The sequence below is a fragment of the Opisthorchis viverrini genome (assembly GCF_000715545.1).
Source record: "Opisthorchis viverrini unplaced genomic scaffold opera_v5_77, whole genome shotgun sequence".
In the NCBI taxonomy this organism is placed as follows: domain Eukaryota; kingdom Metazoa; phylum Platyhelminthes; class Trematoda; order Opisthorchiida; family Opisthorchiidae; genus Opisthorchis; species Opisthorchis viverrini.
In genome coordinates, this window is record NW_008751733.1 from 1,458,043 (window position 1) to 1,482,837 (window position 24,795).

Genomic DNA, 24,795 nt, shown 5'->3' on the forward strand with positions numbered 1-24,795 from the left:
GGGGGGGGGGGAATTGCAGAGAGAAGTCACAAGAGCCGCATGTGAGTAGGTCACTGGAAAAGGTGAAAAGTTCTCTGCCCACAAAATAGAGAGTAGTATTGCTTATAATCTACTCTAGAAAAAGCTCTTTGTACACAGAAAAAGTGAATATATGGTGGAATAAAGGGACCAAGATAGAGATGCAGGAAAACGAAACACGAAGAACCTCAACCAAACCAAGGGGACTTCGAGCTTTGGAAATTAGTGTGTATCACAGCAAAGTGCACATGAAAGTGTTGAAGTCAAAAAACAAACGAAAAAAACACTATTAGTGTTTATGCGCGAAGGGTGAGCACAGGGATGAGGCACAAATATCTCGTGAAAATGCCACCAGAATATGGATGGATGAAAGAATAGTAATAATGAAAAGAATAACAGTAACAATAATCAGTTACCTGAAAGCCGACTACAAGAGGTGGGCTGGGCAAAAGGCTTAGGCCAGATGTCATTGCCCAACCACACTTCATTGTGAACTGGAAGTGGATGTCCTTCCGAATTGAAGACCCATCGATTCAAGGGGAATAGGGTATCTTCCGAGAAAATCAGATAAAGATATTTCAAAGTCTCCGCAATGAAAAATGATTGTTGCACGTCATCATGGCCAGACTCCGGGGAGTTCACGTCCTTCAATCCGGAATAACCACCAGCAGTTCTGGCGTACTTCTCGAGAGCCTTGAAGACAAAAAAGTGGAGCCAGTAAACCTGCGAGACATATGTGTAAACAGTAAAACAGCCCTTGAAAGAACGCGTCATAAGATCAATGGAAACTATTCGACAGCCTATAGCCGATTTCGTCCTTCTTGGAGCTCATTAGGCAGTTGACGTCAACTCTATGTTTCAGCGGTATACTTAACTGAATTCCAACGGAATCTTTCGTTTATGATATTCTTCGACTGCAGGTGCTACACAAATACACTCAACGAAGAATCCCATAAACGGGGCATCCAATTTGGATCAATTTGAGTGTGGCGTTAAGACTAAATTGCCGTGCAAACGCCGTCATAAATCCCCCGAGTGGAACAGAGTGCCGCTCCGAGTGTAACTCGAGAGGGTAAGGTTGATTAGCAAATAAAGGTCGAAGAAAAAAATCTTACCTAGTTAAAGACGCAAAGAAGTGAAGTGAATGAAGGCTTGGATACTGGATCACAAAGAATCATTCAATCCACTGTTTGAACCAAAGCGCATGCTCAAATATGTACTGTCTGTGCTGTCAGAAGAAAAAACATGCTAATCCAAGTGCTTACCTAAAACACATTGTATTAAATACAAGGAGTGCACGAAGCGACCAGAAACTCTGCTCATCAAATTGAAGCAACCTTGACTCAACCGGTACGCACAAAATCGACTTACCTGAACAACTTTCAGAGCCGCTATCCGATAGGCTTCGTCTTTTGTGAAGCGCCACAAATAGAAGTAAGACTCCACTGTTTCAGGTCGCAACAAGTAAGCTTTATGGCCAGATTTCAACGGTACGCCCTCCACACCAGAACCAAAAGTAAACGACTCGGGTCCAAGTTGAGTCACAGACGCGGCGTAAGTGTAGTTGCATGTTCGCGTAATTTCCACACCTCGCTGGAACCAGGGATCTTGCGGACCGGTTGCTCCGAGTACGAACATTCCACCTGTATCGAAAAAGATAGGAGCAACCAAAATGGATGAATCCAGAACAAAAGTCGTTTTCCTTCACATCAAATGGCGGCTTTGCTACAATAGAGCAGCATAATCGGAAAAAGTTGATCCCAAAAATATGCTATTACATAGAGGTGGTAAATAAAATGCTCGTCTATGATGAGAATACGGTTGTTTATAACACCATAAAAAGGGATTCAGATGGGTTTCGGGTGAGTCTCCCTCAAAATGGTATGCAAACGAGTGTATTACGCTGATTTCGTGCAATCTGGGTTCAAGTACAACATAACGCTGACAGAAACTCGGGGACTGTGAAAACTTGATAAGCTCCACGAAGGGCGAAATCGGTCGTGAGATATCGGAGTTTTAAGCAACCTCGGAGTAGCGTATTGCGGCTATACGGTTATTTATACTTTTTATTGTTTTTGTAGAGCATGGTACGATAAAGTATCAAAAAAATACGCGAGCACCTGCGATGTCGGAATAACAAGACCTATTAGCATGGTCCAAAGTTCGGTCACGTCGTATACCGTTGAGAATGATCACGCGATTAACTTAGGTGAATTATCTCAAACCATCTACAGAATACTCGGTGGGTTACTCGCGTTGCTGATCCACAGCTGAGACAGTCGCGAAACATCTACTTTACCCTGTATCATGCCGTCAAATGTGATTCGCATAAACTTTGAACTTGTCTTGGCCATGTGATACATACCGATAGACCAACTAAACCAACATACCCTGAGACCAAGCTCTGGCCAATGATATAAGCCCGCAATTTTCTTTCTTACTCTATCTTGATCACCGAACCGATATTAACTGCTCACGTTAAACACCACCATTAGTGTAACCGCTGGATGCGTTTTGGCCCGACAACAAGATCCCGTCATCCTGTGTTCACGATAATATTATCGAATACAAGCCAACAGCCCGTCATACACCGATTACGGAGTGCTGTTTGTGAAATCGAACCAGCCAAACGACTACGGAAACCATTACAACGTGTGGGTTAAAGCCGTTAGCATGATCAATGATTCATAAGAGCTGAATTTTTTCACTCAATCCTATTCCACTCGGAATGAACTCCGCCACATCCAAACTAACTAGCAATGAAATCCAACCCGGGATGTCAAACGAGAGAAGCCTTGGAAGAACAAACCTTTGAAAGTTATCATCCGGATCATCCAACAGCAGAACCAGAACGTCAGCATCAAGTGAAATACTTACTAAAAGTGAAGATTCGCAATTTTAAGATAAGCTTGGGGTCCTAATGGTTGGAGAAAAGCGTTTGGGGCAATCCGAACTTGTTTAAGGGTCTCGACTTTATGAAGAGAAGGCACATTAATACACTCACCAGCAAAGCAAGCTAGATGATCCATTGTATTGGACACACCGGAACTTGTGTAAGTACCAATGTACAAATGACCACCTTCGCTGATTTTGAACAACCCATGCTCATCTAACGCTTTGATACCAGCATCATACATCTGACGAGCTTGAGTATCCTGGCGATTGGTACGAATCCACTCTTTGAGAAGATATTCATAAAATGAATCACCGGTCCCGGAAAGCCCCGCCGTCGAGCTACACCACTGGAGCTGTCTATGATTGACATGGTTGAAGAAAGGTGTTTTCTGGTCTTTTAGCTCGTTTAGAATGTCACGGATACAATGAACCTATGGAATAAAATGAGCAGCCATGATATGACGAATCGGTATACGTTAAAAGTTTGAACTACACAAAATAATTAAGGTGAATTCTAGAAGTTCCCGAAAAACGTTCAAACCGAGGTGTAAGAAAGTCTCGGTTTCAAGTCGCAAAACAAAGTCTGGCTACTAGGTGCGTCAGGATAGATTGTTTTCATGTGAGAGAGTAGTCAGATTTCATACAGTATTTGGCAAATCGTTATTGCCTCAAACTGTGTCCCGCAGCCCGCAAATCAACATGTCGGACATACAGTTGCAAGAACGTAGGGGAGACTCAGATAGACTTTAAATGGGGACTAGAATGCTCCTTGTATGAACGAAAAGGCCGATCTGGGGGCGGACAAGTCTATTCTCTCACGCCATATACACTTGCATTTATCGATTCGAGTTCTCCCAACTCCGTTTTAATATATAACAATTACCACAAAAGCATTTTAAGTACGTGGGTTGTACCAACATTCGGCCCATTGTAGAAATCACGCTAACAGATAGCAACTACTGATTCATTGAGCAGAGACCCGATGAATCACGTGCGACTTGCATAACCGTGATGAGGAGCAGGCACCTACAGGAGCTCAGTTAGTAAAGTTCGTGGATGGTCTGTGGTTTTAGTTCACTTCCAGACTCGTGTTTTGCATACTCGGAATTCCCAATTCAATAACACGGAGCTGACGAAAGAAACCATTTTCCGCAGATTATCACCACGTGTTGAACTATGCTTGGTGAAACGATTTATATCCTGAGTATGGTTAACCACTACAGCAACAGTGTTACTTAGTCCCAGTTGATGGCATTACGCCACAAACTCTCCAAAAAAGCTATCGTGTATACTTTGGCGAAATATAAAATCAATCTAAGTATACGATGGTTCACGACTAGTGAAACCCTTTAATGACATATAGAAGACCTCCAAACAAAGTCATCCACAGGAAGTAACCCAACAGCTCACATTTGAAAAAAAATGGTCCCTCTTTTATAAGCCGTATGCTTTACTAGTCGGGAAAGCAAACAGTGGTAGAATTTCCCCATTTCTCATGGTAACATAATACACTAATGAAGTTATTACCATAGTAATGTCACCGTCCTTTAGAAGATTTCCTATACGACGAAAGTTACCCTGCAAACGGTATTTGCATGCTCCATGAAAACCATTGCCACCGTTGTACAACCATCACCTGCTGAAGTATCAATGACCGGATTTCAAGCAAAAGCTTGTGCCTTCGAATCTTCATCCTCAAAAACACCGGTGGCTAGTTCGGTATACTTTTGCATGAATGTTTCTGCGACAAAATTCAACATGCTGCTACAGTCATCAGAGAACGAATTTACTGACCGGAGGTCCGTGGTCAACATGCTGCTACAGTCATCAGAGAACGAATTTACTGACCGGAAGGTCCGTGGTTCGAACCCGACCTCTGCTTCTCAACTTTCCCTGTCTAGGCTTTGGCAACCTGGCAGTATTCCAGCCTTCATGATTCCTTCGGGTAGCATGGAAGCTGGACATCGGAAGGGCGATGCAGCTAAATGACCGGTTGAATATTACCCATTGAAGGGTTTATACGGAAGGACGGAGTGTATCATTCATGCGATACGACACAGTAGATATTAGAGTAAATGGTGGATCGCCCTTACCCGATGAATACATTAGTCCCACTGAACAACAAAACAAAAGCATCCGGTCTTTCGTATGATACACTTTCGATTATCTACGGTAATAAAATACAGGAGTAAACAGCCTGGCCCGATCGAACAGGAATGTAGGAAATTTCGGGTGGGCTTGAACCGTCAAATCGGTGCATGGTATTGTGTAACAGCTCGGAAAGGTACAGTTGAACATGAGAAGCGTAGCAGAGATAGTCCTACTAGTGTTTTTGACGGGTCCTTACGGTTAAAAAATTCAGTATTGTTGCACACAGTTGGTTTTCAGTAGCACAGTTTTCCCAGATTGTGCAACATAAATGTGGAAGATAGCCGTACGTATGTGTGTATGATCAAAGCGACAAACAGCAGAAAAGTGAAAAAAGGCGTCTGGAGATGCGGAAACCCGGTGGGCTTCCCGTTAAAATCAAACTGGTGTGCAAATGAGTGTATCTGCCGGTATGGGTCGAGTTTGTGAAACTTGAGTTCAGGTGAAACGTTAGGTTGACGGAAATTCGGGGACTGTACCTACCTGACGGAAATCAGGAAGGGTAAAACTTATCGTGGGATGTCGAATGGCTTTTAGCAACCTTGTGGGCAGTGTGTCGTGTCTACACAATATATTGCGATATTTTGAATATCGTACCAACTGAAACATTAGGCAACCTGGTAAAGCGCATTTAGTTGCAAAACATCATAAACGATAGACTCAGCTCGGCTTCAGACAAGTCTCCCATGAAAACCAAATTGTTATGCAAATAAGTGTATTTTGCATCAAACTAAATTTTTGGATAGCTTTTAGAACAGCATAAACCAGATACTCATGAACATGGTTGGTACTAAAACGGGGAAGTGTCATATCAACACACCTTTCAACGAAGTAAGCTAGCTAACAACCACGGTTGCACTCTGTTGTATACTTCCACTAAGGTTTCCATGGGTCTTTTTAGCAAACACTATGAGCAATAGAATTGTCTTTACCTATCGGTGTATTTGTAGAATGAACGGTTACTGGCGAATGTTCGTGATGATTCGCGGTGTTTTAGTATGCGGCATGCACGGTGTGATCAGGTAGATTTTTTGGATTTTGTCTTTACAGGAGTGTTCCCATTGTGTCAGCTGATGGAAAGAGGGGAAGAATAATCGTTATAAAGAATGAGGCTACATGGTAGAGATCACAGCAGACTTCTGTCCATTAAATTAGGTGTTAGGTAGGAGATCCTCCCGACCAACTGATGGTGAAAAGTTGTGCTACGCAAAACATCCTGTAAAGCAGTTGTTTGTCACTGATTTTAACAGCAGAACGCTGATTGGACGCTTAAACCTCGCCGGTCTGGGGAAAACAGAATGAGAAATGTGTCCACAGTTTCAATGTTCAGGAATTGTCGAAACAAGCTCACAAAGTAGCCTTACTCCCACCATGCTGTCTGGGGGGTTCGATCCGCGTTGTAGCGAATTTTAAGCAGTTCTATTCATTTTGTCACGGGAACTTTCCTCTCCCCAGCTCTTTTGAAAGTGACATGCTCCAAAGAGGTACATTAGATAATTAGGAACGATCGATTTTATTTGCTAATTCATCAGACACAGTGGGAGCGCAAAAAAATTCAGAATTGCTTGCAGATTTAACGTTGTAAAACATGAACGAATTTCCTGCAGTAACTAGTTCCGTTTCAACTATCCTAGACGGAATTTGTCAGGGAAAAAGGTGAATCACTTGACACGCCTGCTCACCTTTTGCGCATATATCGGGTCCCCAGTTAGTTCAGAGAGATATCTGAATTCCATATGGAGAGTTCCAACTTCCGCCAGCAGGGCACAGCGGCCGGCACTCCAACTAAACATCTGTCCCTTACCACTGGGAAAAGCAAAAAAGTATGTAAAGGAACAACGCCGCCAGAAGGATTGATAGTATAAACACAACCAACGGACCGTAAATCGACTATCCAAGGAATCAACTGGTTTTCAAACGGATGAATGTGAGCTAACTAGAGCGTGTCAATATCGTCTGGATAAGTTCTGTCAGAAAATTTGGACAACTTATTCTTGTTGTGGCGTTTACACTCAGCAACACTCCCAGCCAACCCCATGTCAGCAGTTCAACTGGGAAGTTATCGTTTGATAAGGACGTCTAGTTAGACTAGCGTCGAAGTCAGAAATAAATACAAGGCGCAGAGCAGTATCACTGTACAAAGCTCAAAACGACTCTTCATCACGACAGCATAAATGTTGAAGTGGGCATCTGAATCAGACCACGGATGGCAGTGGCTAGTGGAAGTGAGTGTACTTACGGCTAAGCTGTGAAGACGGTCGAACTTTGCACAGTTGAGCTAAGGCAACAGGTGTCCAAAAACCGAAAAGCAGGTTGCAAATGCTCATCCTCATTAACACTCATCAGCAAAGCTCATCTCTCGAATCCCAGGATGGTTTCAAACCTAAAAATATCCAGATAGAAGCCGAACATTGCCTATAAGCCAAAACCGGTCGGTTATCGATGTTATTGACAATGAAAACTCCATGATGCCCTTAATAAAGCTATAGTGTAAATGAAAGCTGAGAAGTCGCTCTATCTATCAGCTCGGACCAATGGTTGGAAGAGCTAAAAGGGCAGCCTCAACATTCATCAAGTAAAACTCGGTGATATTAAGGTCCGAGACCAGTAATCTATCCAACAAGATATGTGGGATGATGCTATTATCAAAGACTTGATGAGTCCGGAAAGAATGGAAGGGTCAGTGGAATTTGAGCTGAACATCAAAAATAGTGTGAGCTGTAAGAGATCCAAAGAAAGGATGGCATGGAAACACGTCGAGCTTGTCATATTATGAGGTACACTATGCGTATACGGACGGGTAACCTGGAGTAGTTGGGTTGACGCAACCTATCGATAATTTAGGAAAAAACATCGTTTACAGGATACAGTGACTGAAGGCTGGGACTAAGCTTCTTCGAAAAAAGCACCTGCGAAGAACCCCCATAGACCGGCATCCGCACAGGGTGTGGGTTGTACAATGATTGGAGACTCATTCATCAACACTACCTCCAGCAGCGTTGGGACACTAGCTATTCGTAACATCTCGGACACTAAACATTGATTTTTCATAGTCGAGTGAAAAACGGCTCAACCAAAACACGGTCAGATACAGCCACCGATATAGTGCCTGCGATGACAAGTGGTCAACCTCAAAGAAGGTAAGAATGGTCAGCCTCGTATTCGGGTCTAACTAATCAGTAGGATAAAAATGCACGTTTGATTGACACCATAAAACAATTGTTCGAACAGACAGTTGGGAGATTCAGAAACAGACGGTAGGTAAACCCTTCGAATTCGATTTGGATTATGTCTAGGTACAGTTCCTTCTATACATTCCAGACGACTTCTGCATCGTCTGCTGTAATCAGCATCACCACAACTTGTAAGGTTGACTTCACATCAAGAACAGAAAGAGGCAAGACCTAAAGGTGCTGACCGAGAGTGAGAAATCCAGTAGACTGAATGCGACTTGGTAAGTCTTGTGAGTCTGGTTACAAATGTCTGAAATGTCGGCCAACATACACAGCTTTCAGATTCGTAGGTGTCTCAAACCGATCTCCAAGCAGCTAGATGAGTGCCTCATCCGCTGAACAATGTATGGACACGGAAAACTTGTCATCAATATTGTGATCTACTCTCTGCTGAGAAAATCGGGTGCTAGCAGAGCGTAATGAGTTTCAAACAGTTTTCCATCATAAGTCAGGTGTGTTCAACGAAGAAATGTGTGGACATTATCCGAGTGAAGTAACTGGGTATCGCGAACAAAAGAATGGGTGTGATGATCAAAGGCAATGTAGTCAACGCTGTAATATGAGTAAAGTCACGCGAATTGATCTGAGGAAAGAAACAATGTCACGTATTATGGTAGCTCAGAGTATCAAAGGTACTCAAGAAATGGTGAGAGAGATCATGGGCGAGATGGCTCAAATGGTTAGAGCGCGAATATACTAACCGGAAGGTCCGTGGTTCGAACCCGACCACTGCCTTTCAACTTCCCCTTTCTAGGCTTGAGCAACCTGACGGCATCCCAGCCATCGTGCTTCCTTGTGGTAGCATGGTAGCTAGGCACCGAGAGCGTGCTGCAGTTGAACGACCAGACCAGAGGGAGATCAAGTAACCAACAAGTGCTGGCGTAATTGTTAACTGACATACAAATAACTCCCAATACGAACAGAAACACTTGTACAAGGTTACTCAGCTTAGATTGACTCTGTTCTGCATTATTAAATCCAGAAATACAACTGCAGTTTTTTTAATAGCTACAAAATATCTGAGTACATTATACAGAAAATTGGGGAATGGAGCTGGTGGACTAGTGTGTGCAAGAGAAAACAAAACAAAGAACTAGGAAGTAGAGATCTTTGGTTAGATGATCGCAAGTAGTGCACATCGGATGACTAGATTATCGAACCTAAGCCGCACATCCAACAGTACGGTAGGTTTTTTATATTACGACGGCGAAGAAGGCTCAACGAACAATCAGGTTGAAGTGGAAAAAGTAGTATCTCAATCGCATGACTAATTATCTGGTTGTTTGTCATGAGAAGTCCTTTGTACCGGCAAGTCAATGAAGGCTCTTTTCAGAAAGGTATTGCGCTTCCAATATTGGTATTTCAAGTACTGACTCATTTAACGATATGAAACAAACTCTTCAGCTTTTCTTCGTCAAGTGATCGCAATTCTAAGATTGTTCTTCAGAGTTATTATCATCCCTAGCACGGCTAAATATGACTGCATGCGCATGAGATTGTATTGGGCAGGCAGCATAATGCTCATAATAACTGGCGTTACAAAATCTACTTAGGTCTGCATACCGATTCCTCTAGGCTCGGCACTTCACCAGTCACACTGACCAACGGAGAACTTCATACCGCAGCCAGATGTACAGATAAGCCAGTCGCATGTCGAATTTACCAGGGTTTGTACTTTGAAGGTAATTTTGGCGGATCAATACAGACAAGCGAGTCGTATTGGGGGGAGGCTTCTCAGAGAGGAATGGCACTGTCTTAACAGGTACTAGAATAATCAAGCGAATGTTGAACAGAAAAGTTCGCTGAGTCGTCTAAACAATTGATTATTTGGGAATAATGAGATAACGGAATTCAGTACAAAGGCCCCGGTGACTCACGTTCTCAAATTGATCAGGCTCATAGGCAGCTTCGTTGGGGTCTCGAATGCTGGTAGCAAGCGTTTCGCCAGAAGTACAGCTTTATCCAAAAACACCTGTATGTGGAGAAGATCGGAATTGGGAAACAAATAGAATATCATTGTGGAAAACGGCATACAGAAAAAAACGAGTGAAGAACCCTAGCGCAAAGAACGCAAATGCCGGGACAGAACGTCCATGGTGACGTAAGCGGAAAGTTGAGATAAATCCTAATGACTTCTCAACGACACTTATACCCGGCGACGGGTTTGGAGTAGGACGCACTCATTGAGGTGTGATAATCACCCAAGTAGGTTGGCTGCGATTAGGTGTGTTTGTAAGTGGCTCCTGTAGGTCGCAGTCAACCCGGATTCACTCAACTAGTCAACATATGCAAACCGTCAAAAGATCGACATCTCCAGTAATATAAATAAGGGCCCGGTGCTAGTTTACCTCTAGGGGTTCATCACACAACCATTCAGTCTTACTACAGTGAGTGAGTGAATTCACGAAAACCTTGTAGACGTTGTCGGGACATATTTTTCTACTGTTTTTCATGTTAACTGCGTGATGCAATGATCCGGAGCCCAAAAACGAACAAACCACTCTTTAGTGACTTGCAGGTTAAAGAGACCAGTATTACAGCGGGATTCCGGACACAACTATATCAAGTGAAAATAAGGGTGAGATGCGACTGTTTCCCAGAAAAAGCATTACTTAATCAGCTTTTTTGACTAGACCTTGGCTTCGAAGACGTCTTTTTCAAGTGTTTAGGTATGTGGATTTGTGCACAATGTCCAATCAGTCCCCGAGTTTCTGTCAACCCGATATTCTACTTGAACCCGAATTGCATGAAATTCGACGAATACAGTCATTTGCATACCTATTTGATTTTCACGGGAGACTCATCTGAATCCCAGCTGATATTCTTCTGGGACAAGCGTCCATGATCATGTCGGCTACGTGCCTCATAGAATGCAAATTGACGCGTGTGTTTGAACTGGCCACCCCCTCTCTCTAAGTGACTCTCAGAGTGTTTTTATATGGGGATCGTGTTACGCGATTCACCCACAGAAGCTCCGTAACACAGACTAGAGAGTGCAGAAGCATGAGATTACTAGGTGCTTGTTAAACGGTAGAAAGCAGAAGCCTGTCAGGTGATAGGATAGGCTTTGGAACCCAATTTTGGCGCCCAGAACACAAGAGAACCCGTTGATCGGTGTGTGTGTGTGTGTGTGTGTGTGTACAGATACAAGCTAGAATAACAGCGTTGAAATACTGGCTTTTAGCTAAGTATTAGGTTCAACACTCTTGTCTCGTCCCACTAGTTAACAGCCAAGCATAGATCCGGACCAACAAGCAAACGGTTTGCGTAATCATGGCCTCGAAACCGAACCAACAAACAGCGTCGTTATACTAAGCACAAGCGCAATCTATCTAGTTTCGTTGCTCCTGAGGTGTGAATTTGTCCGTTCCAACGAGCTGTTCACTTATACGCGAGGTTGCTTTTTGTTCTACAGCCCGAATTCAGTTCACACATAGATACACAGACAAGCACCCATTTGACTGGCGTTGCTGATTTCCAGTGGCCAAGCTGTGTGGCCAGAACAACGCTGACGGAATCAACCTCGTGTGATTTGAGAAGCATTACAATGGATAGGAGATCGATATCTATAACATACCTTGTCTAGTGTGAATGTGTAGGCCGTCAGCAAACCACCGAGATAACGGATAGTGAACTCAAATACGGAAACCAGTGAGGGCTGTTGGTGAATGGTAAAAAGACGGTAAAAACACAGTATTAAAATTTCGTTCAAAGGAGAATCATTATTCACAGGGGATGAAGTATAGTTTGACAGTGATCAGAAAATCTCATGAATTCAGGAAGAGATGGGGTGGGGAATCCCTGTCTGCTAAGAAGACATAGGGCGTTCCGATCAAGAACCATTAACCCTAGAAGAAACTCTCTTAACTGTAGGCCAAGGAAAGGAAAGTACAGGATCATTGTGAAAGACAGAATAATTTCTAGCAACTCTGTAACCGACTTATACTGCACCAATTCACAAATTCTCATCAACCGCAAATGTGACGTGTGAAACGCAGACGAACATACAACATACTATCCGAAATTGGAAATTCAGAAAATGAGGTAGGGATGGGGCTGTCAGATTATGTTAGACATTCTACAGTCTCCATCATGAGACCCAGAGTCAAGGGTCGAAGTGAATTTCAGTCAAGTCGTTTAGAACAGCTTCGGCTTTTGTTTGGTTAGGAGTATGGCCTCAAGAACGGCAACTTTTCGTGATCAATTTCAAGGAAATTTTAACGTTAATCATGTGACCGAAGTGGATTAGGCGATCGTTTTCAGTAGCCTTGTTCTGGTCTGTCTGGCCCATCAACACGTGAGACATATTGATGCGTCGTTTTGCACGCGTTTCAAGCCTTTGTTTAATTCTCTCAATACAACCCGCGCCGTAAATATGGGTTAATGATCAACTACAATTTGATATTGGAAGAACTGCTAGAGGCATTTCGATCGGCGGTAACGGCATATTCCTTATTTGGCACAGCAATCTTGACTGTTCGATTGGGCGCGGCATTCACAGTTTTCTGGAGGCACCTGGTTGTAGCATAGTCCTGGTACGTTGGCTGGAGGAAAGTACATTTCTTTTCTTGAAATTGATCGCGACAAGTTGTCGTCCTTGAGGCTATACTCGTAACCACCAAAAGCTGTTCGACTTGACTGTAATTTGCTTTGACTTTGGGTCTCGTGATGGAGGCTATAGAATATTTAGCAGAGTCGACAGCCCCACTCCCACCTCGGTTTTTTAATCTCCAGTTTCCGATAGCTTGTTGCATACCCGTTTGTACTTCAAGTGTCCCAGGCTTTTGGTTGATAAGAGTGCGTGAAATCGCATCATCTCACTAAAATTACCTCCGTCTGATATCGAAAAACATATTCGTTAAAGGAACTGAGTGTTTCACACTGATAAGGCGGCAGACTAACGCTCAAAGTCGATTCCACTTGATTAAATGGTTCATAATTGCTTCTAAATACTAACAGTAGATAGGCACACGTGCCGAGAGTTTTAACCAACTTAAAATATGGTCACAACTGTGCTAACGAACTAAGCTGGCTCAATTAGTAAATGTAAGAAATGCCAAATGAAACTGGGCGCCTTCAGAATATAACCGAACAGGCCTACGCTAAGATTGTCAGTGAAGATTAAAAACCTAGAGAGCGCACATTCACAGGCAAGAAGATAACAGCAGTATCGTTAGCACTGGCGCTGACTAGCTTTCCCGCCAAAGTGAAAAGCATGCGTGGTCGACTTGACTAGGGTAACTCCATGGTTATTGATTGGGTGTCTGTTGACCAGTTCACCGAGTTGTAATCGTTTGGTCACTAGTTTCGTCACCATCCAACCGCACAATGATGTCTCTTCGCTTGCTGGCGAGACGGTTGCTGGTTAACTGTCAAGCTTGACGAACAGATCAACAGCCAGTTAGTCGACAACCATTAAGCAACATTAATATGAAGATTAGAATCGGCGTCTGTGCAAGGTGCATTTGATAAGGAAGCAGAGTAGACGAGTGTTGTTTGCATGCAGGAATGGACATGCAGAAAGTTACAAGTGGGCGAAAATTTCACAAACAACCGTAATTGTGCCAATGAAAAGGATACCGGAAATGTGACGCACCTGATCAAAGTTCAGTTCTTCCACGACGTAATTGCGGGCTTCATTGAACTCTTCTTCCAAGTTCATCATATATAGCGTATCCAAAGCATCAACTATAGTTGCTCCCATGGGTAGTGATCCCAGGACAAAAGGTTGATGCCCTGTCAAAGAAATAGGTTTCAGCTCATTGTGGCCTCTTGCATGTTTCATATACGACCGCCAAGCATGAGATGTCATCTGAAACAACGAGAGCCCAATAAATTGATTAGTTACGGTAGGAATCCAATGGATGGGATGAAAGGTTTTTATGGTTACGAAAATAGTCCCAGATAAGGAAAGATGTCGACGCTCCAGATATAACAGTTGAATCTCGAGATACAAATCCGTTGACCAGACACAGGCTCATCATCATCAGCAGCAGCAGCAGCAGCATTTTCGACAGCATGACACCAGTGTTCAACACTGATGCTTCGCTGCCGTACTGTTGTTGGGCTGGGGTCAAGGAGCCCACACCTGGACAGGAGGACGATTAGGGTCCTCAACCAAAGGCTTTGGCTCAAAAGCCGAACCGCAAGGCAGCGGTGCTTGGCGGGAGATCCAAATACATTACCATTTCTACGGTAATGCATTTCGCCACATGTCCCAACCTTCAACTTGGAGGACCAGGAGACTGTGTTCGTCAGACCTCTAACCATTGACCAACCTGGTATGAAAGACTGTGTCGCGAGGACACCCCCTCCCCAGTATAGCTCACTGGGTTGCTGAGGTACGTAAGCCGTCACACCACGGTAAGGTCCAGTCTCTTCGTGACGGACTATTCGAAGGCTGATGCTATGCCAAATTACTCACGGGGAGATATTCGTCAGTTTTGGTCATATGGGTTTAGTCAAACCGAAGGGTCTCAATAACCATAAATCAAAAAACGTTCGCTGTCAACGTACGCACTAAACAAGTTCATCTATCGAAAGGCGATCGATAAGGGTGACATACACTGCCTGTTCATTGTGGCACCAGTCAGCACACAAGAAGAACACAAATCATCCTCGTATATACGACCAGAATAAATAGGCATCTAGAGTGCGACACATTATTAAGGCGAAAACGAGGATGAATTTTGGATGAGTTTAACATCAGTTTACAACACATATGGTATCCAATTCCATGTAAGAAATCGCCTAAAATTCGGAGAGAACGATTCAATACCACGAACTAGCGAAGTTCAGGCACCAATAAAATCAAGCACAGTAACTCTGCAACCCGTATAAAGCATGCAGAATCAAACGCAGCCAGGTTGCATGAAGTGTCTTGTTTGGACTCTGCACTATCTATAGACAAAATCACAATCCATGCGCAATTTAACTTTGAAAGAAAAAAAGTCACTTAACTACTCGGAGTGAGCTCTAATGCCAGTTTCCAAAAGTATCTCAAAGAAGTTGTCTTCAAAAAGTTCCTGTCTTGATATACTGACAGAAGTCAACGAGAAACACGGCAGCAGCTCCAAACGGAAACATCATTTATGTGAACACCCGAAAAAGAGAAATTTTATTTTTGTTTCATTTTCATTCTCTGAATTCAAAACGGATAAACGTTTACCAACAACAAAAACAGAGAGAACAAGAGTGAGTGCACAAAGAGAGAATGCGTCAAAAGATGCTACGCGGGGATAGAGACACCGCTCAATTAAGTGATGTGAGTATGTAACCCAGTCTGGTTACGGAAGGAAAAGATTTGAAAACCATAGCTCGAAAGAAGAGAATGTTTGCCATAATTTCACACGGCTACACGGTTGTTTTGTCGTGAGAATAAAGTTGTTGACTTATAGAGTAATTCGATTATCCACAAATACATCCCAACTAGGCAAATCGTTCATCCCAAATGAGCATCGATCGACTTATAGGCATGCAGTTTATCAGAACAAAGTAAAGATAGATCCGGAAACATCAGCCACAGGAGGCATTCGTACACAGGGTTCATTAGATGGATATAGAATAGTATCGGCGTCACCACAATCATCGACAGCACAACAGCAGTATTTAACAGTGATGCTTCAATGTTTTCTCTCTGTCGTACCCCTTTTCAACTCTTGATTGTTCAGTGAAATCAATTCCCAGAAAAAACGGTTTTACGCAAGAAAAAAAACGAAATTGTGTTTTCACGTTCACCTCACTCCCGTCCACACACAAGCTATACGACTCTAAATTAGTCTGCACTCCTTTTCGTTAAAATGACTAAAAACAAGCATATATCAAAAGAATGCGCTCAAGCGACCCTCTGTAATGCTGGTCATTAACCAACAGCAATAAGTTTTTAAATTTGCAAAATCCGGAAAGAAATAGAATTACTTTGTGTAAATCTCTTACTGTAATCGGATAACTGTGTTGATGAGTTGCTTGCAGTCAGTCGATCGTTCAGTGGAGGTCATACAAAAGGCGTATCACTCTATTCCTTTTAGATGGTTCTGCAAACAAGAATTCGATTGCTTTCCAAACAATAATAGAACCCCACCCGAAAGACCTAAGAAACAGGCAACGGAGTATATTAACTCCAGTGTTTAGCAACACAGTTCAATTTGTTTGTTTCTTCTCTCTCTCTACAGGCAACGGAGTATATTAACTCCAGTGTTTAGCAACACAGTTCAATTTGTTTATTTCTTTCTCTCTCTCTCTCTCTGTGTGTAGCACTGGTCACATTACTTTAGAGCACGGCAATTAAGCACCAATACGTAGTACTGTTGTATTGCCGTCAATACTGTCAATACTAATAATGGTGATGATGAAGATGATGAAAGACAACGTTCCGAATTCCCGCTGCATCCATATGAATCGGACCATTCCCAGTAAATGCAACATAATTAAATTCCACATTTTTACATCACGTCGACAAGTCCAGCAACCTGACGGGAAGCAAAAAGGCCATCAAGTGCTCGCTTGTTACTCTTTTTCACAATTCAAAAGTGACCATTGCTCGGTAGCTACCGTGTAAATCATCAACGAAGAGGGCTCTGTCGGATAGCCTCATTTGAAAACGACCACCTGCCGAGGGAGTAAGTTGCTATGTGGGTTTATGGATTGAAGACTCGAAAAAGACACATGTTGAGTAATGCAGTGAAAACTGACAGTATAGCTTTTTGAACTGCATTCGCACACAATAAAGGATGGACATTATTACGGTAGGATCCAGAATAGAAAACGAGAAGGCATATCTGCATATCACCAACCGGCTATGAATGCATAAGCGCAATTTCGAACCGTCATACGACTTAAGTGGCAGCGAAAAATAGGTAAAAAATGCACATGGCGTCCCACCAAAAATTCCAAAATGCGCAGGAGGGTGGGTGGCATTTTCGTAATAGGCTCTTGACCTCAAGACTTTTAGTCCAGGTGTGTTACCCCCATTAAGCATGTGGTCCAACTTAACGTTATTTATGTGCATCGCCTGGTTGTGCGAAGCCATGCCACTCACCATCTTATCATCTTCTGGTGTCCTATTTAGCTCACCTGTCTTACGAAACTAATGTTCCAATGACTCACCTGAAATTGTACCGTCTGTTTGAACCGCGGCCATATCACTCTTGGTTAAAATATGGCAGCAAAGTTCGCGAAATACATGTATTCACAAACTAATTTGGTTTGAACGATAACATCATGAGGAATTCAACTAGGATTCGGTTGCGTCTACAATTAGAACCAAATTTATGTGAGAATGAGTGTATTTCACGAATGGCGCTCAATTTGAACCCAGATAGAACAACGTTGACGGCAGTGCGCCGACCTCAGGAGTTCCAAGATGGGTTATCGAGTTTTCGGCAACCTTATGAGCATTGTGCTCCGTCAAGGGCATGTAGTTCAGGAGCTGGCTTATAGAAAATAAATTTACGCATACGTCTACTGTGTAGATCGGCAAGTGAGAAAAAAGACAACGCGGTGCACACATCCTATGTTTCACTGTTCCAAACGTGTCACTGAGGGCTATTAACCACCTGCACCACCGACAGCTTATCTGAAGTAGAAATCATCTTCAGAGGCGACATTACCCCAGTTGAGGAGCACTTGCGTAAAGAATGAAAGATGCATCCTTCGTCCGGCCGCTTTACGATATTAACCTTGAGATTACAACCCAACCAAGTTGGTGATATGGTAAGAAAGATTAATTTTTATTCTAGCCAACCGTAGACTGATTTCCTGTGAATTGTTGAACTGTCACCCTAATTAGTCAACCTTTCCCGGGTTTGACAAAATCAACCACCTGTAGTTTTTTCACTCCTTTTTTGTCCCACGATTCATTCCAACGAAAACCCAAAATCGTTCCCAATGGAAAGGGCAAAAATTTGAGTAATTTTCTGCGCCCAATTCCCATACAGCCACACCCCATACCCATACTTGTTTTTGCCTGAAATCGCCACTAGGAACTTTCACCGCTTTTCATCAAATCTGCACTTCCAGAATGCAGGTTTTAGTGGTAGCCCCAGCAAAGTTATGAAGCTGCGATCTCACACTGGACCGATTAATCAGATACGATTCCGTTTCGATATCTTCTGTCATTTTCCCCCATACAATAAGGACTCACATGTCTTACAAACTTCAAACGTAGTTTCGTATATGACTCCATGAACCACCATCCAATTTCTGTCGATCAGGGTCCACTTCCTTCCAACAAATCTCATGTGATCCTGAGGATTCAGACGCTCATGCAGGAAGAGCGATATGCTGACCCGTGAGTCACGAGTGAAATCATCCTATCTCGACTCATTCGATCGTGTCCAGCATGCGCACCTCCTTGGTAAACTCCTCGTGATTGATCGGTACCCAAACCTGAATAGTAAGACCGTAGTTCCTTTAAAGTCCGCGTTATTCAGGTGCAGCATGATCAAGAGCCCAAAACACCACTGAGGACGTTGGTCATGAATCCATACCCTATCTCATACTTTTCTTCTCATTAACATCAATCATTAACAATTTACTATCGTCCCTTTTTATGACTCACCTTCTGGCATGCGCCTTGCACCTTCAAAGAACAAAGTCATGCAGTCTTCGAACATAGCCCCTACAATTCAAGGAGAATCGCTGGAGGTTGTGGAAAATTTTACATACCTCGGTAGTTATATTAGCTCTGACGAAACAATGTGTCTGATAAAGTTAGTACAAGAGTCTCAAAGGCTCGGATCACGTTTGCTCATTTGCGTCACTTGTGGCGCCAAAAAGACATACCACCGGGTCTTAAGGGTCTCATGTACCAGTAGAGTACAGCTACAGTAAGGACTGTGTCGTTGTATGGGTGCCAGACGTGGCCTATGGAGACAGATTGTGAGGCATCTTCAGGTTTTCGAAACCGATGCCACAGACGCATTTTTGGTCTTAGATGGCTTCAGTGGATTGGTAACGAGGTGATTAGAAAACGGATATGTGGTTGTGCGGCAGGTACCTCAATCGCGGAAAACATCCAGCACCATCAACCACTGCGGCTCGGTCAGGTGCTACGCATGCCGGAAAGCCGTCTACCGAGACGAGTGTTGTTCTTCGTGCCTCCTTCGAAATGGTGCAAACCGCGAGGTGGACTATGCATGACTTTACAGAGGGGCATGAAAGAGACTAAGAAGAGTCTGGGTGATATTCGTGTTGTACACCTTCCAGGATGCTGTCCACGTGCCGCCGTTTATGCTTAGAATACATTGCAAGAAACGGCGGCTGATCGATGTCAGTGGCGTTCGTGCCGTCAATTTCATTCCAGACTGCCCCTCCCTCACCTACTCATCATTTCTTCTTTTCAGTTTATGGCTTTAAATATAATTGGATGAACTTTATGGTTGTACGGCAGTGAAGCATTAGTGCCAACACTGATGTTCATGTCCCTGATGGTGATGACAATGATGTAAGTTAAAAGAGAACAGAAAGCAAATAGTCGGAGCCCTCGGTAAGCATGAGAAGAATGCGGAAAAAGCATACAGAACCACATCGAGACATGAAACAAATGAAGTTACGCAATATACCACTCATAAGGTTGCTGAAAACTCATGATAGCCCACAACCGATTTCACTTTTCTTTGGAAATCATCAGGCAGACGCATTACCCCAGTTTCCGTCAACCTTAGGTATAGTTTGAACCCAAAATGCATGAAATTAGCGAAATACACTCATTTGCATACCAGTTCGGTTTTACGCGAGACTCACCCGGAATCCACCTGAATCTCTCGTTTATGATAGAGTAAGTTTGGGTTGGGAAGTCAAGTGTTAAAATAGGTTTTGAATGAGTGGAGGCTGTCGAAAGCCGAGAGCGGGTCAGTGTACGTTTCCGAAGAGAATCTAAGCGGAGAGTTCTGTGTGATACTGGAGAGTTTACACCCGGCAAGCGTGGCTGCAAGTCACGAGGTGAGTTACACGAGCGAATGAAGCGGAACAAGAGGTACGGGTTCAAAAGAACACTTGTTGTAGCAGTGACCACAAAACAAAGAAAGGGCGTGAAGGGAATGTAAGCACAGCTATCTGCTCAATATGTAGAGAGCCCTATCCCATACATGAAAACAGAATTTCGTGGTACGGTGAATCTGATGACTCTGGAGTATGGGAAACTGAGGGAAGAGAGAATTTTTTAAAAATGGAACAAAATCTTGTCTAACTGGTAGTGTGAGAAGATTTGGGAAGTTTGGTTTAGATTTCATCCAGTACGTAAAGCCAATCTACGCTGAGAAGCTGAGAGGCACTGTACAGCTACACCGTACTTCTTGGCTTTTCAGTATCGATGGGTTTCACCTACAGGATGAAATCTACACCAGAAGCCTGTCTTTTCTGGAGACCCAAGTCGCAACTTGTTTGACATCAGACAGCCAGGAAAGATTACTGGGAGATGATGAAGAGAACTAGCCGATGGAATGGGGTCAGAATCGAACGGCGAAGAAAGAGGAAACAACTGAGGGATTTGAAACAGTTGAACATAGCTGTACTGAATAAACTCCGAGGGCAAATGCTAACAAGGTCAGTCTCCTAAGTGCGAATGAAGTGAAGTCATCATCAATGCAGTGTGGTCAGCACTCAGCTGGGAGCGTTGAGAGCGGTACGAAGTGCATTTGTGGAGGGACACGAGCAAAAGGTTGGGAAATAGAAAGGAGCTCCAGCTTTCAGGATGTGGATCTGATAAACAGCACCGATGACCTGTAAAGGTGTATTCACTAACAATCAGATGGTATTATATCTGACTGCTGTCCCCTCTCCACTGCCTAGGGCCGGAAAAAGACTAACCGATAAGGAACAAAACAGTCTTATTGCGAACAAGCGAGTGCGTACGAGTGCAAAAGTTACATTGGCCCCGCGCTATTTAAAAAGCACTTCTTGATATTGAACCAGGCTGTCTGATAGGTGGTTAGTGAACACCCATCAACATCGACCATACTTCTATGAAATGCCTGAACACTTATCATAGTCGGTCGTGCTTCTGTGGCGTGCCTGAACACTCATCGGCTTTGATCAATTGATTGAATGATTGACTAGCCAGCATGCTTGCCGACTACCCTATTGAGATTTTGGTGGAGTTTTAGGGTCTCAGTAGGTTCCGGGCATTCTGGGTTTACCTTCGGGAATCTGACCTACCTGATGAAAGGAGTGCACTCATTATCGTCGACCAACTATTTCTCCGTGTCATGCAGAGAGAGAAAATTAAACAATTCAAGGGAGGAGGGCTTTCGGGTTAAGAGTAGGAGATAAAATGCAGCATGTCCCCATGAAGAGCACTAATGTTGTCAGCGGAAGCTGAAGCACCACTTGAAATACGAAGTTTCTAGGAATAAAAAGCGAAGAACTGATGAATATCATGCCGGTTAAAGGAACACTAACAGACAGATAGGAAGGGAAGGAGGTGTGAGACGGATGGAAGTGAACGGACACAAGTAATCACACCTTGATCAGAACAACCGACTGGAGAGGAAGAGCTGCTGGATTATGAAGTAAGATGGAGAGTCGAGAACGAAGATCTACTGGAGGCCCACGAATGAGCTGTTTCAACTTTCCCCATAGTTCTTTCGAAAGATTGTAAGTCGCTCTTCCAGGGAGTGATACTACCGATAGGAGGGGTATTGTTTCTTTGTGTACCTCTGAGAGTACCTCAGAGAATGACCGCTGTCACTACCCCAAAACCGGAGTGTAAAACAGATGAAATGGAATGGGGAATTGGCAAATGCAAAAAAAAGCCTGTCTCATGGCTTGCTAGGTCATTGCACCAAGCTGACAACAATATGCGCGTTCAAATTACTGACAACGCAAAACTCAGCAGCGGGGCATGACTGCATGGTTGTCTAGGAGATAACACTTGATGAAAATGAGATTCACCAATAACGGAACACAGCGTTTGACAACCCATCGCTTATTCCCAGATCAACGCTTTTGCAGACGAAGCACTCTGTTTTATTGTACCAAACACGTTGTTACCCATTGATTAGGCTATCACCGTGTACTAGATGAGATTGCACTGAACACCAGCCTAAGCGGAATTCTCAAGCAAGGTAGGCAGGCCCAATTCACCCAGGTGCCTTCATGTGTCCACCAACAGTGTTTCGTGCCCAAATCCAAATCTTCGATCGGACCCCATTCGCTGTCATCTCTCCTGGATTCGAGCTCATCAACAGTCCTTACTGGTCTACTCGTGTTAGACGGCCATCGCAACTAGTTTCCGTATCCTTTCCACAAGGAGCACGCAAGTACGTCAGTAATGTTTAGTACTTGTCTAAAAATCACAAAGTCACCCTAATCTGGAAGACTGATGTCCCATTTGAGATGATCCCCCATTGTTATGGCCTTCGCTACTCTATTCTGTTCAGAATCAAGCTTCAAAACAGTGTCTTGTCGTCGACAGCCGATAACCGGTAACAACTCTCCAACCGTCAGGAAGTGCCCTCTGATTCTTTGTTTTACCTTCAAACTGTTACGCTGTTAAAGTACACTGATGGTCTAACGATAAAAAGTTAAGGGTCCTCAGACCGAAGCCACCGAGTTCCGCGACTGTTCGTCATTTCTGACGACATAAATGGAATAAGTTGTGAAACGTCGCTCGAGACAATCGACTGCTTCAGCTGCATAATCGCCTAAGGTTTGTAGCCAACAGCTACCAAATAGCGAAGGTGTTGTAAGTTAAATTACATTACTAAGGTCTCGTAATCGAGCTTTATAAAAAGTTAGTTTAAAATAGTACCGAGTGTGCGAAAAGTCTGCAACCTGAAGGTTCTAGGATTGATGGATGCAACATAAAGAGGACGAGGTATGAACAATGAATGCGAAGTAGCAGGCATTAGCAGTGGCACGAAATGAATCACTTTTCTACGTGCCTTCGGCTAGGGTTCACAGAGTTACTGCAAAGTGGGACAGAGGGGGATACGAGGAGGATGGAAAGCGTTAGCAGTCACGTGTCTTGGCTCACCTTTCTCAAATACAACGAGTAGGGCAAGCCGGCTGATGCCACTAAGCGACGGAATATTTGGTATGAAGGTGGTTTTATTTGTGTATGTCACGGTTATGTGCAAGGATGCTGCAAGGACGACACAACCTACACAGGAAGACAAGTAGGATGCCGAAGCAAAGTCATTCGTTCAAACAATGACCACAGGGCAATATTGATCGGACTACGACTGACACGGAAGTCTATTTTTGTGGAACCATTCATGTCCCAACCCTAAAACTGGAGGGCCAGAATGTTTGTCCACTGACCAACCTGGAAGCAGAGACCGTAGACGCTCCGTTGGCATCCAGTATAGTTCACTGGGTGGTTAAGGCACAAGAATAGTCGCATCACTCTAAGGTTGAAGATAGACCAACTAATGAAACTGTAGAAGGTTCACCAAAAACGTCATGCTTTAATATGCTAAACAAGTTCGAACCCGACTCAAGTGGCAGCATGTACAACTACTCATTTAATTGAAAAAACGAGATCAAACTTGTGGGTGGAAAACATTTAACACAGAGGCGTGTTGTTTCTTCTAAATTTATGAATATCGGTGGCAAAAAGATCAAAACATCATACGGGGACGTATACGTCACACACACATTTATCCCGGGTTTGGGGTGAGGTGCACATCCAATCGATTCTGGCGAATAATAGGATCTTTCGTGCGTTTACCGTTGCATAGAATGTAACAAGTTGAAATGTCCTGCCAACATCATGCAAATACATCAAGTGCAACCGAGTTTGGTCTGAACAACAAGTTGGCAAAACCCGTTCTTTTAAAATCCACAAGAAACTAAAACAAACAAGATGAGACGTGCTAATGGCGTAATCCATCATCGGGCAATAAGACGCGTTGTCTGCTGGAGTTTAAGTCAAAGCACTTCCATACTGTGTCGCGTAGGAAATCAAGACCACAGAGATTTCTTTGATCTAGATGCGCACACTCTAAAATCCTGAATATCATGCTCCCTTATAAGACAGCCCTAGCCAAGTCAAGTGAGGTACACATATTTCGCACTATCAGAAAACATCCATGTGGAACCCTGGCAAACTGGCGTGGGAACCAACACGTATTCTGCTACAAACAATCAGATTAGGTAAAATAGGGACTATTCACAAAAAGTAACAGAAAATTTATCGAGTGGTGGTGGAAGAAGCGACCGAACGACACCCAAAAAACCCATAAAGCTTGGTGGTTACTTGATACATCGTCGTATTTAAACGTTCCACAAACAGCGGCACGCTCAGGTTCGACGATGAGATGAAGTACACTAATTTAGTGGCCTGACTGATCACCAATGACAGACTGCCATCCGCGCTATAAAGAGGGAAACTCCCCAGTTACAACAGCATTCACCTTAATCACGAACTATGGTCGATCTCTCAGAAAACGTGAAATTCCTTCTTTGCTCATGATGATAGCTCCTCTGAAACATTGTCTACTTGTGTGACTACTTGCATACATAAATCTTTCCCAAGCAAACAGAGAATTTCGAGTGGTCA

General features: G+C 43.5%; 1 protein-coding gene across 1 annotated transcript in view; it reads right to left on the reverse strand.

Moving 5' to 3' along the window:
* Window positions 1-8: 8 nt before the first annotated feature.
* Window positions 9-24,795, reverse strand: part of T265_04593 (hypothetical protein) — a gene marked incomplete at both ends in the record, with an annotated part of 47,690 nt that continues 22,903 nt past the window's right edge. Inside the window, 7 exons of the mRNA XM_009169368.1 lie at window positions 9-711; window positions 1,390-1,661; window positions 3,023-3,344; window positions 6,744-6,867; window positions 10,172-10,266; window positions 11,872-11,952; window positions 13,891-14,106. Coding sequence (XP_009167632.1) covers window positions 427-711; window positions 1,390-1,661; window positions 3,023-3,344; window positions 6,744-6,867; window positions 10,172-10,266; window positions 11,872-11,952; window positions 13,891-14,106 — 1,395 coding nt within the window. The remainder of the gene's footprint in view (window positions 712-1,389; window positions 1,662-3,022; window positions 3,345-6,743; window positions 6,868-10,171; window positions 10,267-11,871; window positions 11,953-13,890; window positions 14,107-24,795) is intronic.